Consider the following 17,427-nt stretch of genomic DNA (forward strand, 5'->3'; position numbering starts at 1 on the left):
CGCCTCCTCCGCTGAACGCGCTGCCCCACTCTGCTTCTCCGCGCCCCCCACCCCCGGCTTCCCGCAAATCAGCTGGGGTGGGGAGCGGTTCCCCTGCGCGCCCCCCCCCCCCCCCGGTTACCTGCTGCGGCACAGGCGGTCCTCCTCGCGCCCCCCTCGTCCCCCGCCCCAGCTCACCTCTGCCTCCCTGGGCCTGAGCAGGAAGCCGTGGCCTGCTTCTCAGCCTGCCCCAGCTTCCCACACGAACAGCTGATTCGCGGGAAGCCTGGTGGGGGCAGAGAAGCAGGCAGCGGCTTCACACTCAGGCTGAGGGTGGCGGAAGTGAGCTGGGGAGAGGAGCGGTTCCTCTGCGCACTGCGCCCCCCAGGTACCTGCTGTGGCGCGGGTTGCCCTCCTCATGCTGCCCCACCGCAGCTCACCTCCGCATCCCTGGGCCTGAGCGGGAAGCTGCAGCTTGCTTCTCAGCCTGCCCCAGCTTCCCACGTGAATAGCTGATTCATGGGAAGCCTAGCGGGGGGCGGAGAAGCAGAGCAGGGCCGCGCGTTCAGGGGAGGAGGCGGAGGCGGAGTGGAGGTGAGCTGGGGGTGGGCGTGGGGTGGGGAGCTGGTGGTGGGTGCTCTGCACCCACCAAATTTTCCCCTTGGGTGCTCCAGGGCTGGAGCACCCATGGAGTCGGCGCCTAAGGCGCCACTTTTGGCTGGTTAAATTTAGAAGCCCTTTTAGAACCGGTTGTCCGTCGTGGAACAACCGGTTCTAAAAGGGCTTCTAAATTTAACAACCGGTTCTAGCAAACCGGCTCCAGCTCAACACTGCTGACAGCTACAAGCACACCGGCATGGCCACATTAGCAGCTCTTGCAACGGCCACAGAGAGCAGTGCATTGTGGTAGCTATCCCAGCATGCAAGTGGCTGCAACGTGCTTTTCAAATGGGGGTGAGTGGGGTGGAGTGTGACAGGGAGTGTGTTGTGTCTATGTGGGGGGAGAGAGAGTAGGTTTTTGGGGGGCTGAGAGCATGTCAGCATGCTGTCTTGTAAGTTCAGACAGCAGCAGACCCCCCCACCTCTCTCTCACACACACAGCATTCCACAGTAATGGTTGCTTTGTCTCGGAGCAGATAAGCAGCCGGCTGTCAGAAACGGAGCTTTCAAAGGGCATTTCTGCATTCCTACAGCAATTCCAAAACAATGAGAAGAGTGGCCACGTGACTAAAGGGGATTGTGGGACGTTTCCGGAGGCTGATCAGAGCGCAGTAATGCAACACCTCGTCCACAGTAATGCCCAGGCGTTTCAGCCAAGGCACAACAAGTGTTAATCTTCTCACCGAGGTGGAGTACCAGGGCGCTGTAGCTGTGGAGTCAGAGCGCTCTGCGTTCCTTACCAGTGTGAACGGGTAGAGAGCTAGGGCACCCGAGGCTTCTTTAACGCAGTCTAACTCGCAAGTGTAGCCAAGCCCTTTAATTCTGAATGAGAGTGTCTGTCAGCACATGGGTTTAATGCAGTTTAACTAATCAATTTTAAATTCACACCTTTAGTTAATTTGGATTACTTTTCTTGAGTGTCCCTGCATAGACAAGCCCTAAGGGTATGCCTATGTGCAATGTAAACCCAGAGTTAGTGCTACTCAAGTCAGCTGAGCCATGTTAGGGAATCTGGGCTTGAGCATCTACATTGTATTTTAACTCTACATTCGGACTTTTCCAACCAATGCTTGAACCTCGGGCTCTGGTGTCCACACTGCAGTGTGCAGATCTGAGTCAAAGTAACCATATCCCAGAGTCCCTATCACCACCCCGCAAAATGTGGCCACTCTAGCCCTAGGACTGTGGTGGGTTGTGGGAAAACTTTACTGCCTGCCCTGCACATTACAGGAATTTTGAAGCAGCTCACTTTGCAAAAGACTTGATCAGTTTGCACTGCATTGCAAACCCCAGAGGTTCTGTGATAGTGTGCTTGCAGATCGGTGATCAGAAGAAAATGATTTAATACTGATCTGATCTGCTGCCATTCACCAAGGGGAGCGGGGGGGGGGGGGGGGGGGGCTTCCGTTTTCAATAGAGAGTATTGCAGATTGTTGGGCTAGAGAGAACCAAGGAAGTTGTCCCATGGAATTGTGGGATACTTCTGTCTGACTCCTGGTACCCGAGTCAAGCAGGGCTGCATCTACACTGCAAAGCAATAAGGCTGAGACCTTGGGTCCAGGCTTAACTCTATCTCAGACCCTCCAGCCCTGCGGGGTCCTGGGGCCCTGGTTCCAAGCCCTGCATTAGTGAAATTGCAGTTCCCCCCCAGTTCTTCTGCCTACGTGATCAGTTGATTTTAAAGCAATGGTGTTGCTGACAAAGACACAAAGCAGCCACACAGGATACTGAGAAAGGATTCTGTTGGGCAGAAGCGTCTCTGGAAAGCCTAAAAATATTTCTGGATCAAGGCACAAACTGCTATCAGGAAGCATCTTTGCTTAAAGACTAGCAGTTTCTTCATTACTGGGACAGAAACAGATCCAAGGGCTACCTGGAAGTGCTCTGCAGAGCACAGACAACCAACCCCTGGCTTATCAAGCCCAGCAGTTTCACTACCTTGCTTGTCTATAGAACTGTTTGTTTATGTGTTTGTGATGCCCTGAGAAAGCAGCTATCATTCTGAAAGGTGATTTTCTATTTTATTTTCCAAGTGGGCAAACTTGTGGAAATACTGCCCCAAATGGCAATATACATGTCCTCACAATAATGCATCCATCTGCCCAAAAGCATTTGTTCTATTGATTTTCTTCTTCTCATCAAATACAAAACATGCAAATACTATCTTAAGTATAAGGCAACACTTTTCACATATGGGAGCCTAAACTTAGGGCTTGTCCACACAAACAGTTAGTTTATGGCAAACTGGAGTATGAATCTATGCTGCACTAGCCTGTCATGGACTAACAGTCCGTGTGCACCTGCTGGTCTTCATTAACAATTAGTGAGGCTCAAAGTGCATTAATGAACTGTTAATACACGTCAGCAGGATGCACGTCTGCGGGGCTAGTGTGGGGTAGATTAACACTCCATCTTGCCGCAAACTAAATGTTTGCCTTAGTCAAGCTTAAGGACTTGTCTACATGATGTCTACACTAGATACCTTTCCGCGACACAGCTGTACCAATGCAGCTGCGCCGCTGTAAGATCTCTCACATAGCTGCTCCATGATGTTGGGAGAGAGCTCTCCTGTCAAAATAATTAAACCATCCCCAATGAATGGCAGTAGCAGCTCTCCTGCCAATATAGCGCTGTGCACACTACCACTTATACCGGCAAAACTTACGTCGCTTGGGGGTGTTTTTTTCAACCCGAGCAGCATACGTTTTGCCGACGTGAGTGGTAGTGTAGATATGGCCTAAATTACCTGATTTTGAAAAGAGCTGAGTATCTATTCACTCCAGTGGGAGCTGTTGGGTGCTCAGTGCTTTGGAAAATAACGCAGCTATCTAAATAGCCTAACTTACATTTTTGAATGCCTTGGTTTAAAACGTCAGGATGGGTACTGCGTCAGTGTTCAATAGCATGTCTTGAGCAAACTTGAGGCCTATTTTGAGGTACGTCCTGGATGACAAATTTGGCTCCTAGTATGAGCAAATCCTCAGCTGATGTAAATCAGAATAACTCCACTGATTTGAATACAGCTACACTGATCTACACTAGCTGAAAATCTGACCTGTAATGTTCAACTTACATTTTATTTATTTACAGGGGAAGGAGAGAAAAGGTCCAACGTGCCATCCACAAATGGCTAACCTCTCTTGGTCCCCATAAACAATATTCATAGTGTCAAATTCTCTGGGTGTATCCCAGAATGGTGAACAGTATATTTGAGATTGCACGTTTCCGCAGATGAAACCTATTCCTACACTCATCACCAGGATATTTGGACACATATGATCAATTGCTTGTGGAATTTGTTGCATCTGCCAATACTGCAGGTGTGCTTTCAGAGACCCTTTGAAAGTGTTTTCCCTAATATCAGCACATAAAATACACATTTATCTTTTTTATTTTTCAAGAGAGCGCGAAATCCATGGAGTGCACAGAGATCAGTTCTGGTTTTTTTTAACCCCTCCGCTATAAATCTCCTCTTCCAACATTTATTTCCTAAAACTTTACTCACCACCCCATGTATCAATTACATAAATATTCAAACTTCACTTCTTCTTTTTCCAGGTTACTCTTATGCCGTGCAGAAATTCTCTCAGACTCTACAGTCCTTTCAGTTTGACTTTATTGGGGACACACTAACTGATGACGAGATTAATATTGGTAAGTGCTTTTCCTTTCAATGTACATTTGCAGCTGCTTAGAAAAGTTTATCTCCTCTTTACTGTGAGGCTGCATAGTAGAGTCCAGCACTGATAACTGTGTTCTGGTCCTTACACAGAACCAGGAGCCATGTTTTTAAGATGCCATTTGGTTCATAGTGCATGGGTCTCTTATAGTTGCAGTCAAAAATGTAGTTTAGAACACATCTAATAAGTCTTCAAGCATTAATGTTTAGAATCTGACTCACAGTGCTGTAGGTTAATTTTGACCTGATAGCTTTTACAGCTCTAATCCTCCTCCTTATTGCCAAAGATTGGAAATGAATTGCAGTAATCCAGAGTGAGGCTCTCCATTACAGTAAGTACCCTATAGGTGACTTCTTTGGAGTGTTGTTGCATGTTGTCTTACCCCCGCTCTTTACCTGGCCCAGATAGTGTGACTCAGAGCACATGGCTGTGCGTGTTCTGAACCAGGCTAACAGTACTTCTCGATCTGAACTTGTTGTAGTTTGAAATGCTATGTGCAATCCCCACGGTGACCTAGAATCAGCACCAGCCTGTGACCCCTTGGGAAGAAAATTAACATGCTCCATTACATTGAAAAAGACGCCCAATGTGCCTCGGAAGCTGCAGCTTCGTTGTGGACAGCCAGCAGCATGCAGAGCTTCCCTGGGCTCAACGCCTCCGTTTCTGGTTTGGCTTCCTTGTATTTTACTACTTTCCTGCCAACCCAGTGAATTCTTTATTTGTTAAACATTTGCCCGCTGTATCCAGGGAGCTAAAAGTAATGGACTAAACTTCCTAAAAAAGGCATTTTTAGAATTCATCTGCCCTGGGATTAACCATCACTGTTGAACTAGCAGTTTTGAAGTCTGGGAACTGTTGTTGTGGTGACATCAATATGCGAGGGCTCCGTAAAATGTGCAGGAATTCCTTAGCCGTGCTGGAAAGCTCAGCAAACTACAGGAAATAGGTTTCAGAGTCGCCGCCGTGTTAGTCTGTATTTGCAAAAAGAAAAGGAGTACTTGTGGCACCTTAGAGACTAACCAATGTATTTGAGCATAAGCTTTTGTGAGCTACAGCTCACTTCATCAGATGCATTCAGTGGAAAATAGGATAGCAGTGCCTAATGTGCATGAGTCATACAGGAGAACTGTTTCTGATCCCAGGGAAATATCATAGAGCCTGATCCTGCAAAATACTGAGAGCCTCCACTCCCAGTGGTGTCAAGGGCAGGGGAGGGTGTTCAGCACTTGCAGGACTGGGTGCATAGAGAGGAAAATAGATAGCCTACTAATGCAGATTCAAGCCAGATTCACATTATTGTTTAACTGTGCCCGGAAGTGTATCAGTGTCAATGTTGAGAGAGACTCTATGAGCCTGCAGCAGAGGGGGAAGGAAGGAAGGAAAGCAAAGGCTGGCTTTTTGTAAGCATTTTGAACAGATTGTGGTTTGCCCTTCAGAATCTGATTTCCTTCAGCATAAAGCTCATAGGTGAAATCTGTTGAAAAAGAGTCAGAGTCCAACTATAATGGAAAAAGAGGTATTGAATTTCCAAACTCATGTGATGCTGGATAATGGAGAGGAAAACAGTGCATATAAATCAGCCCTACTGGGAACGGAAGGATCTGAGGCAAAGAGCAATCCAAGAAGCAAGAGTCTCTTTCCTGTTAATCCAAAAGAAATTTCCAGCTCATCAGCTCAGTCTGAATGTGTAGCCTGTCTGCCCACCACTCTGGAGTGGTTATGGGGGAAAGAAAACAGAGCCTCTTCATCAGTTAGCTTGGGGATGTTTGCACTGCTGCTGCATCTGCTCAGTGGAGCACCTGTTCCATGGATAAAGAGAGCTTCAGTCTCCAGAGCTGTCAGGCTGGCACCTCTCCCCAGCACTAGGTGCCCTGTGACAGTAAAGCATTTGTTCTGGGTGGTTTGGGAGGGTGAGGAGGACTATCAAGCATTACAGATTCTGTATAAGGTGTTTGCAAACAGGTCTAAGAAGGAAGATAACAGGGTCGGATCTTGAGCCATGCAAACTTAAACAACACCAAATAGTTCTTCAGTTGTGAACCAAGGAAGTTCCCTTTTAAGGCGATCCTCTCTGATCATTCAGCATGAAGAAATGTGGTTTGTATTTCTTTTTCCTCACCAGTTCCTGCAGTCTCTCCCTGATGGGTGAGACAAAAAAAGCCTTCTTGAAAATCTCCCTTTTGTCTGAAAATGGAACATATCATTGACATCCCAGTAGTGACTTTAATTATTCTACTTTTAAAATTCGTATGACATGGTGGTTTGTAATCAGTGTCACGATTCTCCCCAGGCATAGGGTCTGATAGCTCAGAGGTGTGCTGCGCAGAACGAGGGGTGGAGCATACAAATCCATAGAACATTTTTTAATCAAACTCTAGGGGAGTGTGTTTGACCTGTAAATGTGAGCAGTGTTGTATTTCTTGTGGTGGCAGACTGCAAGGCCTGTGCTCTTTACAAACTCAAGCAGATTTGGGCAAAGCTAAAATGCGTTGTTATAAAATAATGAAGTTGAATGTTTCAAATGTGACTCAGGAGAAAGACGCCTCACTGGTGTTGTCTCTTGTAGATGGAGTTTTCCCATGAGGTAGACTTAATTGCTTTTGACATGTCTGTATTACATAGCCTTGTATGACTTACGTTATTGTGTCACTGAACAGCTTCAGCAATACAGAGCCAGGTTTTCACATACATATGTAGTCGAGGCAATAGGCGCAGTTCATTGGAAACCCCCCAGTGGTGTAAGCAGCTCTGTTGCTGAAAACACCACCGTAGGTGTGGAATTTTCTCAAGACACAACCCTTAATTGTCAACCTCCCATTTTAAGAGAGTGCCCCAAATGTATTGAGCACAAATTGACTCCACCCTTATTGGAAGACCCATGTCTGTCTAAATAGCAGATTGTGGTTAGTCCTTTGGTCATATGTGCTGTGTCTAAACGAGCATAGGAAACTTTCAAGAATTATTGTCACTTAAAGGTTAACTGCAAAGAAAACCAAATTAGGCTTGTACCTTTTGTTTCCCCACTTCTTATTTTATTATTTATATTCCAGCAGCATGTAGAGATCCCAGTCAGGAATTGAGGGTCCCATTGTACCAGGCACTGGGGGGCGGAGGTACTGGAAGAGTTGTTTTTTCTTGGTCCTGCTTCTTTTTATTCCTCGTTGGACACTTAGGTCTTGTCTACTCTGGGAAACTCTAAGGTGACTGGTTTCAGAGTAACAGCCGTGTTAGTCTGTAGTCGCAAAAAGAAAAGGAGTACTTGTGGCACCTTAGAGACTAACCAATTTATCTGAGCATAAGCTTTCGTGAGCTACAGCTCACTTCATCGGATGCGCATCCGATGAAGTGAGCTGTAGCTCACGAAAGCTTATGCTCAGATAAATTGGTTAGTCTCTAAGGTGCCACAAGTACTCCTTTTCTTTCTACGGTGACTGGGCAAGTAATGAAATTACAGCTTTACCAGATACTATTAATATGATTAATTTTTAGTGAGGCTGTTTTGAGACTGGAGCACAGCCAACCACGTGTGTTCAAAAATCAGGAGTCAGGCCCCGCAGAATCATGAGATTTTTGAAGTAACACATGTTGTGGGTTTTATTTGCCTTTTGTTTTGTTTTGTTTTGACCTTTTTAGGGTTCATGTTTTCCACTTTTTCTCCCAAATCTAAGACCTGAAAATTTACTTTTTTTAAATGAAAGCTGAGATTCTCCTGCATTCATGTGCCTCTAAGAACTGGGGCTTCAAAATATCACCTATTATGAGACTGAAGATAAAAGCAGGAGAACTGGCATCACTTAGAGGAAGTTAACAAAAACCCTATTAACTGCACTACCTAATGAACATTTGGGAGAAAGGATGTCTTTGCTGAAGATTCAGAAAACCTTGTAGCTAGGGAATGAGAGCTCACACACAGACATCACTGGAATCCTCAAGAAGTTCTCCAGCAAAACTGGGGAGGACCTGACTTGAAATTCTTAAATAACTTAGGAGGGAGGGAAAATGGCAAACAAATCAGTAAAAAGACCAACAACAACAAAACTTTTCAATCCTTCTTTACATGCCATAAAGCAGCAAAAAGGGCACAAATCTCATTTTAAAAATCATTTGCAGGTTGCTTTTAAACAGTTTAAGTGGGCTTAGTCTTCCACTGACACATGAGTAAATTATATGGGTAACTCCAGTTACTGCCTCAGGAGATTTATGCATAAATCTTCCCTGTGCAGCAAGGGAAGAACAGCTTCTTGAGGTTTTTAGTCCCTCATGTTGTGCCCATCACTTTAGGGATTTATGGCATTTTTCTGGAGTGATGACAGCTCTGGCCCTGGCCCTCGTGCTCATTTTCCCTGAACCTAACCTCTTGGAACCTGTGGATGCTTCAGATTCCATATCGCCATCGGTGACGATGCTGACCGTTAGCACGTCTCAGTTCCTGGGCCAGTAGTAGAATATGATGACCTGCACAGCCAGCTTGAAGCGAGGTGTTTGGGAATTTAAAGTTCTCTCTTTTGTGGGGGAAACTCGGAATCACTGACTAATAACGAGAAGATGCTATTTTGATGATGACAGTGGAATTATCATATCACAAGTTGGTGGTTTTTCTTTTTCTGCCCATCTCAGCAATTGTACAGTAAATGCCACTACAATACCTAACAACCATTCATTTGTTCTGCAGTAGTTGCTACAGCTATGTTTTGTTAACAAAAGACAGGACAGAGTTCCTGAGCTACCACTATGATCGTTATGTCCCTCTGAATGGTGCATAGAGCACTTAGCCTGAAGCTAGGACAAGGACTGGATGCTGCACACATTACCTGCAAAACAAGATGCTGGTGTACAGTTCGCCCTGCACACATGGATGCTTCCATTCTTCGTTATTTGGCACATTGCTGAGGATGTTCTAAGTCACTGTTAACACAGATCAGCTTTTAGAGCTGTTGTTCTTGATGCTCTCCCTTCTAGGAACTCTGACTTTTTGTTTTGTGACAAGCCAAAGTTTTTCTCAAAATTTCTTTAGTGAGTTAATTTTCCAGTCTCCTCTGCTAGGGCTAATTGGCTACATATAGTCTCTTCTGGAATTAAAGGGCTTGAACTGTAAACAAACCAGGGGTGAGTATAAATAGAGGGCAGTAGGAATTCCTGCAGAGTTTATGGAGAAGTCCTCTCCATGGGGCTCTGTGAAGTACTCCACACCTAGCATGGTGTGCTTGACCATTTCCTGCGGGCACTAAGGCAGTGTCTGCATGTAAGATTTTTCTCAAATCCTTCCACTGTGTTGCTCTAGCACCCTAGACAAAGGAATCCAGCTGCAGGGCAGATAAGACCAAACCATCAGGATTTCAAGGCATTGGCACACAGTTCCGATTCCTTTACTTTAATCACCGTCATAATCTTCCCCAGTAGCATGGCTTGCTCCTTAGCTTTGCTGCCAAAGCGCTTCATGTGCTCCCCTGCGATGCTTTCCCTCTCCAGAAGTGCCAGATTTTTGACAAAGACTTGGGGAGAAGGCATGGAACAGATGTTCCAAAGTCATTTCTACAAGCAATTGCAGTCGTTGAAAAAGGAAGCTTGGCACCTCTGGAGCTGATCTCCAATCTCTCCACCAGGCTGTATCCCCCTCCTCAAAATGTCATGGGTCCTGACTATGCAGTGTTCATACTGCTGGCAGGGAGAGGGGTGTGTGTTACGCTGCATAGGTTTAGGAACTGGTGGAGTGAAGTATGGCTGCCTTCTACCTGCCACTCCCCTCAATAGTAGAAATGGACATTTGAACTTTTCTCTCACTTTTCCCACCCCTTTCCCTCCCTTGCATTATTTGTCTTGCTGACCTTGCTTGGTAACTTATTCCATATGTTCAGCTGCAACTGGACATGAAATATTTCTACTTGATTTCCCTGTTCACTCTTTAGTTTCCTCGTTATTCTATAATGAACCAAATCTAACCTGCAGCAGCAGTTTTTTCAGTTCCTCTGAGACAGAGCTAATATGCTCCAATTACTTCTGTTACATCACCTTTGTGACTTCTCACATAGAAGGAATAAACACTGTCTCTTTGCCCCAGAATGCAGATGTTAAAATGATCAGATCTGACTGCAATATGAGGATGTGGCCTCATTAGTGTTAGCCACAAGAAATGGTGGGAGATTTCACCTCCTCTTCCTCAAGGCCCAAGATTGTAGAGAGGGAGGGGAAGAGAGCTTTCTTGGACTGAATTTTCTTTCCTTTTGATTAAATAAACAAAGCTCCATGAAGGATAAACCTCCATGTTGTTCCTGCCGTAGTGGACCAGAGTCTGACAACAGGGAGAAGTGTCCTGTTGCGTCCTCCATGGCTGATGGAGGCAGTGCTTTCTGCCTCAGGCAGCATGTCAGCCAAAGGACAACACTTGTTCCACTCTTCCAGCCAACCCATCGAGCAGCATTTATGTCAGTTGTGATCACACTCTCCTACAATTGGGCAATGCTGAGAGAGTGGGTGGAGAGCCTTCAAAGTGACAAAGATGCAGTAAGATTTTCGAGCTTGTTCAAAGGCCTTCATTAAAGTTGAAGAGTAAAGGTTTCAACCTGCTACTTAAGTCTAAGAGGCAGATTTTGGGCATGGCTTTGGTGTGGACAGTTGTGAGAGAAAAGGAAAGCCTGTGTTATATAGGATCTGGAAACAGCCTGCCTAGATGGAGTGTCAGCCAATAAACCCCAGCTGTTTCTCTGGCCCTGCTTGGCGTGTTGTACTTAATGTGGCAATCGAGAGGCTAAATTCAACGCTCATCTGACCAAGATCTGCACTAATTAATTGTTTCATTTTTCTCTCTCTTTATAGCTGAATCGTTTAAGGAATTTGCAGAATTGCTCCAGGAGGTAGAACTTGAGAGATCAATGATGGTAAGGTGACCTCCGCCGAACACCTGCTGTGGGCTATAACTCACAAAGCTGCTCATAGCAAACACGTGGCTTCTTTGGTATTTTCTGTTTAACTGCAAAACTTGATTTTGTTAACAAATCCCTCCTCGGGCCCTGGAGTATGACAGTGATTATGCCTATTTGTACCCTAGGCATAAGTGTATTACACAAAAGGATTGAAATTACTGTAGCAAATCAATGGCCAGGTAGGACCACATTATTGTCATAATGCTTCACATTTGGGCCACGCAGAAATTCATGGTAATAGTGAGGAATAGAATTTGTATCGTCCTGTTCCAAGAAAGCACTGGCTTTCACCCTTGAGCTCAAGGGGAAATCTCTCTTAGCTGTTTGAAGTATAAGGCCTATGACACAGCTGCTCTATTATCCCATTCAGTAAAGAGTAATGGTGTGTACATCTTATATAGCCAAACACAAGCTGGTTCATTACATTATATAGGGTATAGATATTACAAAGCTGTCATCAAGCAATTCCAGACATGAAGGACCTATAACCTGCTCTTCCTTTTACATGACTGTGTATCAGACCTAGATTGACAGTCTACCTATCTCAAATGCCCCTCACTGGCGTTTGATATTAAAGCAGGGCTGGAAAGTTTTTGATTTTTAATTGTTGCACATACTAAAGGCTCCAGAGGGTTGATGGAATAATAAGCTTATCTCATGGATGCTTCTCCTTTGCAATCTATTGGCAGAAATCTACCACTCTTGGGGCCTGACTCTGTACTGCATTACACCACTTTTCTGGCAGTGTAACTCTACCAGAGATAGGAGCAGCACCCCAATACTGCATAGTGCAGAATAAGGCTAAATGTGTCTCCAATTTATCCTGCCTGTCCTGCGGTATAGTATCAGTTGAAGGTTCCCTGTTTTAGGTTCTGTGATCATGTGACTCGGTCTTCCGATTTCACAGCCCAGTCTCAGCTAGCTCAGTTGTGCTTTGGCAGTTAATGGGTCTAGTTACAATGTGTAACTGCCAAACTATACAAGAAAAATAGTGAGTGACCATATATACCAAGATTCCTAATGTCTCGAGGCTATGGGCTGGGAGTGCTGAAAGGATGGTACCTGACATCTTATGATCTGTAAAAGAGAGGTGATGGTCTCTGAGTGGGATGCCATAGTCTCCACCATTGCTACTGTGCTGAGCATTGAAAGACAAAGGAAACTGGAGGCCCTGTAGGGCTTACAAGGGATGTGGAATATCCCCCTCAAGGACTATCTTTTGACCAGCCGTACTTGAGTATTGACCTTCCCCTCTGAATGCTCCAAAGCCAACCAAGGGGTGAGAGAGAAGGAGAAACTTTTCCATTTCTACAATATAAAGGAGTTTTGGGGCAAGGGAGACGGTTCCCTTTCACTTTGCCAGCACCTGTCCCAGGTGCCAGGCAATCCTTCCACCAGCAAGATTTGGTCACTGAGCAGCCAAGGGCATATTGAAGGAACCCTAAAGGTCCACGAAGGGTTCCTTCTTCACTCAGAAGGCAGTTAATTTCTGATGGGGCCAGCTGGGCCATGTCTGGGAACTGTTTCAAGCTCCACTTAGTCAAATAGGTTGTAAAATATGAAGTAACTTACATTCCTATTTTTTCGTAAGGGAGCAGTTGTCCCCCTGTGCTCCTGCCTCTCCTGGCATGCAGCTCCAGCAGGGTGATTCACTCCCTTCTGTCCCTCATTACATTGTACCCCTTTGTCTCCAGAACTCCTAGATCATTTATTGAAAGTTGGCTCCCTTTTTCACACTTATTCCAGGAAAAACATGAATGTTAGAATCAGTGGACGCCTTTCACAGCATGCCAGGAATTCACTGTTTGGCTCTGCTCCCCCATGCCCCAATACAATGATGAAAGAACTCCTCCTATGCCATCTGGCTGAACTAAAGGGTTAGGGACATCTATACCTTAAGGGATGCCAGGACTCTGCTTTCTGTGGCTCTAGAGGCTGGCAAGGGTCTGGGTAACAAGATGAGAAAGAACCAGCAATAGACTGAAAGAAGGCAACAAGAATGTTTTGCATTGCATCCCAGGTATAGCAGCTACCTTTAGCTTATGTGGGAGGATGAAGGGGTGGGATCCTGAGAACTGCCAAGACCCTATCAACCTGAAGGTTTTCAGAGGCTTAGGGTTGCCATCTGAGAAGTTTTCTTGATCTTTTTCTACCCTTGGTGCATTATTTATTAGGGCCAGCCTTTTTACAATATCCCATTTATTTTTTTAAAAAATCTGTAAACTATATAGCACACTGCCCTCTCATACTGTATTCTGTGCTCTCAGTTACCAGCTAACTGGTGTCCTGGCAAAGCTTTAACAGTTCTGGGTGCGTCTCCCTGCCTCCCCCACCTTTTGACACAGGGGACGGAGGTCCCCCTCAATGGTTAGAGTTGAGCTGGGAACAGTGACACATGGTAGAATATAATTTCCCCTCCAAAACTGCTAGAGAAGAGTCACAGAGCATGTCTGAAGAAGACATCCTTCCATGAACATAATGGATCAGGAAGTTTGAGACTCATCATGCCTTTTGTCACAGGTTCCTTCGGGATAGACATTGGTAGTAGCCTTGCTACATGGTCACCTGCTTTCATGCTTCTTTGGATTATGCCTCATCAAAAGGAATGTCCCTAAATTTATTTCTTTAAGAGCACATTTTAAATCTGCTCTTCTGCCCACATGTGTTTATTGCGATCAGAGAGGCTGGATCTGGAAACTGAGTGTTTTGGGAAGTGTTACGCCAAGGATGCGACACTAGCGTTCTGCTCTTCCCACTGCCCTTTCTACGCATCTTATTTTGAGCTCCCAGCTAATGTTCTGTCTGTGGGGAGCAATTCTCACATATGTGGGCCTTCCTGGGGGTGAGATCTTGGGCACAAGTTGCTGTGGGTGGCTAGGTTTGAAAAACGGTTCATTTCGGGTCTGATTCAGTTACTCCCTAGGAATGCATTCACCCAACTTTCCTGTTCACTTAGAAATGTTGGCAACAGGCCATGCTCTTGGCTCAGGGATTGTGTTCACCGGTTCACATGTCCATCATATTCAGGGATCATCATTCAATGCTTCCACTGCAAAAGGAATAGTTGCTGTAATGGAAAAGCAGGGCTGGAGCAACAGCTGTGCTGAGTGGTGTTGCAGTGAGGATGACAGAGGTTTCACTTGGTACCAAACAGACTGGCCAAGAGCAGAGGCCGGGGAGAAGCCGCTGCAAAGAGATGTGCTTCCTCTACCCTGTTTCTCCTTTTAGATTGGGCAGGAATCATTATATATATAATTCCGAAGATGGAGCCAACCTGTCCTGACCCTGCAGACAGTGAGCAATCTGAGTTAAAAGGAGGTTGCAGACACCAGCATGGATGATTCATGCATCATGTTTAAAATACATATAATCTGCTTCCTGCTTTTGGTGTTTTCTTTTTCCCTGAGAAAAGTAAACAAACAGCATTGCCTTCTGCAAGATGCTTCTAGTTTGTTTGCAGAGCAGCAGGCATTCCTGTCAGCCCATCCTGCGTGAGTTGTGGTCAGCAGCTAGTGCCATATGCAAGAGGTCATATTATTTTTTGAGGTGCCCCATACTTTTTCAAAGACCCTGAATTAGCAAGTGTGAAAAACTAGGACACTTTTTTAGGGGGTGGTGGGGGGATAGTTGCGTATGTCAGACAAAGCCCCTAATATTGGGATGGTCCCAATAATATCAGGACATCTGGACACCCTACCCTGAATTGAGGGGATTCTCCTTCCAGCCAAGGAGCCTGGGTGTCTAGCAGAGCAGTGATCAGAGAGGGGTTGTTTATTGGAAACAAAGAATCACTGAAATGTAGGGCTGGGTGGGACCTTGAGAAGTCATCAAGTCCAGTCCCCTGCATTGAGGTAGGACCAAGTAAACCTAGACCATCCCTGACCTGTGTTTGTCCTACCTGTTCTTAAACACCTCCAGTGATGAGGATTCCACAACCTCCTTTGGAAGCCTATTCCAGAGCTTAAGTAACCTTATAATTAGAATTTTTTTCAAATATCTAACCTAAACCTACTCTTTGAGTACAGTCTTTCAACCAGTTATGGACCCACCTTATAGTTATTTCCCTAGTTCACTTATAAGACTGTCATGTGGGACTGTGTCAAAACCCTTACTAAAATCAAGATAACATGTCTATTGCTTTCTCCCTATCCACTAGGCCAAGGGTCGGCAACCTTTGGCACCCGGCCCATCAGGGTAAAGCTGCTGGCGGGCTGGACTGGTTTGTTTATCTGGAGCGTCCGCAGGCATGGAGCCCCGCAGCTCCCACTGGCCGTGGTTCGCTGTTCCCGGCCAATGGGAGCTGCGGGAAGTGGCGTGGGCCGAGGGATGTGCTAGCCGCTGCTTCCCACAGCTCCCATGGGCCAGGAACGGCGAACTGACGGGCTGGGTGCCAAAGTTTGCCGACCCCTGCACTAGGCCAATAGCCCAGTCAACAAAGGAAATTAGATTGGTTTGGTGTGATTTTGTTCTTGATAAATCCATGTTGGCTATTACTAATTATCCTATTATCCTCCAGGTTCTTTCAAATTCATTGTTTAATAATTTGTTCCAGTATCTTTTCAGGTATCAGAGTTAGGCTGACTGGTCTGAATTTCCTCGGGTCTTCTTTGTTCCCCTTTTTAAAGATGGAGTTCTCCCTTCTATAGACATAGTGCCAACTCCTGAGTGTGAATTATAGTAGTTGGACATCAATTCAGATCTTATTCATGGCAAAGTCCTGTTTTTGTTATAGTTTGTTTTGTGGGTTGTCTGGTACTTGGGCTAGAAAGATCCAGAAGATGTGCTGGGGCAAACCTTCCCCTTATATTAAACATATTATGTATTCCTGATTGCAACAACAGGACAATTATAACAAGGGCCCCTGCACCAAAGATCCAGTAGAATAATCTCCCAATCCTCTTACATTCAAAAGTCTGCCACTTTGATTCCTGTAATCCAATAGAAAGTGCCACACTAGAAATGGTTAGAAATTTACTCTGGAGGATAGTAATAGATAGTTTAAGGAAGAGTGCTAACTCGCCATCCTGTGGTATTAGTAGATTTGAGGCCTGTGGAAGTCTAATAATAATACTGAACACTACTATTGTCATAGTGCTTCTTCACAGCTCCATGAGGTGGGGATAATATTGACCTACATTGTATAGAGGGGCAAGAAGACACATGGGTTAAATGACTTGGTCTAAGGACATTCAGCAAGTCAATATTAGAACTGGGATTACAATTTGGGCCTTTCAGTTTGCTCCCCTACCCCATCTCTCTAGTGTAACACAAATATGTGCCGTGTAACAAAGCTGTTTTTTCATTCTGTGTTCTGCAGGTCCAAAATGCTAGTGATTTGTTGATCAAACCACTGGAAAATTTTCGTAAGGAACAAATAGGCTTCACCAAGGTAGGTTTTATACATGTGTTTATACATTAGTTGGTTTTTTTAAAGAAGTAGGATGGTACTGGAGAGATTAAAGACAGAGATTTCATGCGTACTGTTCAAGTGCAACAGGAGCATTAAAGACATTTCTCCGCCCCAGTGCAGGCATGCCAAAACGAGGAAGTCCACCCGGGCTTTAGTCTGACTTCCTGAGCTGTAGCAAGGGTACTTCCTGAACTCATGGGGCTCAGCTCTGGCATAATCCCAAAACAGACCTTCCTGAAAAAGTTGCACCCTCTTTCACCAGAGATCATGAAAGTCCTCTTTTGCCTTACTACTTACCCTCCCCCTTGTTTGCAAGGTCCATGATGGACCTTATTTTATTCTAAATTCAGTTCAGAGTAAAATAACCCTCTCTCCTTCACCGCCCCCCTCAAAATAGATCAGAGAGAAAAAACTGTAGAGACCAGTAATCAGGACTTGAATATGGCCAGAGGGCTCAGTTTAAGACATATTTAAATAAGGCTTCTCATGGCTCTTTCATAAGGACTAAGTTTTTAAAGCAACGCATCATGAAAAGTGAGTCCTGCACATGTGGACCAGAAAAGATTATTTCTTCCTTGTCTGCATCAGGGACTCAGGTTCCACATTATTCAGCGGCAGTTTGAAATGAGGCTGGCTCTGAACCAGCTCCAAAATGGAGACATGTTTAAAGCTTGGATTCAGCCTGACCCATCTGGAGCCTTTGACATTTAATAAATAATACATTGGAGAAAATGATACGTAACCCCCCCCTGCCATGCTCCCTACAAAAAACAAACAC

The 17,427-nt window shown here is 45.2% G+C and overlaps 1 protein-coding gene across 3 annotated transcripts in view; it reads left to right on the top strand.

The window, feature by feature from the left end:
• Positions 1–17,427, top strand: part of OPHN1 (oligophrenin 1) — a 124,559-nt gene that overhangs the window by 46,414 nt on the left and 60,718 nt on the right. For all 3 annotated transcript variants that reach the window (XM_077826633.1, XM_077826632.1, XM_077826634.1), the window contains 3 exons: positions 4,198–4,293; positions 11,133–11,194; positions 16,557–16,628. In XM_077826633.1, the coding sequence (XP_077682759.1) occupies positions 4,198–4,293; positions 11,133–11,194; positions 16,557–16,628 (230 nt within the window). The remainder of the gene's footprint in view (positions 1–4,197; positions 4,294–11,132; positions 11,195–16,556; positions 16,629–17,427) is intronic.

Source organism: Eretmochelys imbricata, chromosome 9 (assembly GCF_965152235.1).
Source record: "Eretmochelys imbricata isolate rEreImb1 chromosome 9, rEreImb1.hap1, whole genome shotgun sequence".
Lineage (NCBI taxonomy): Eukaryota > Metazoa > Chordata > Testudines > Cheloniidae > Eretmochelys > Eretmochelys imbricata.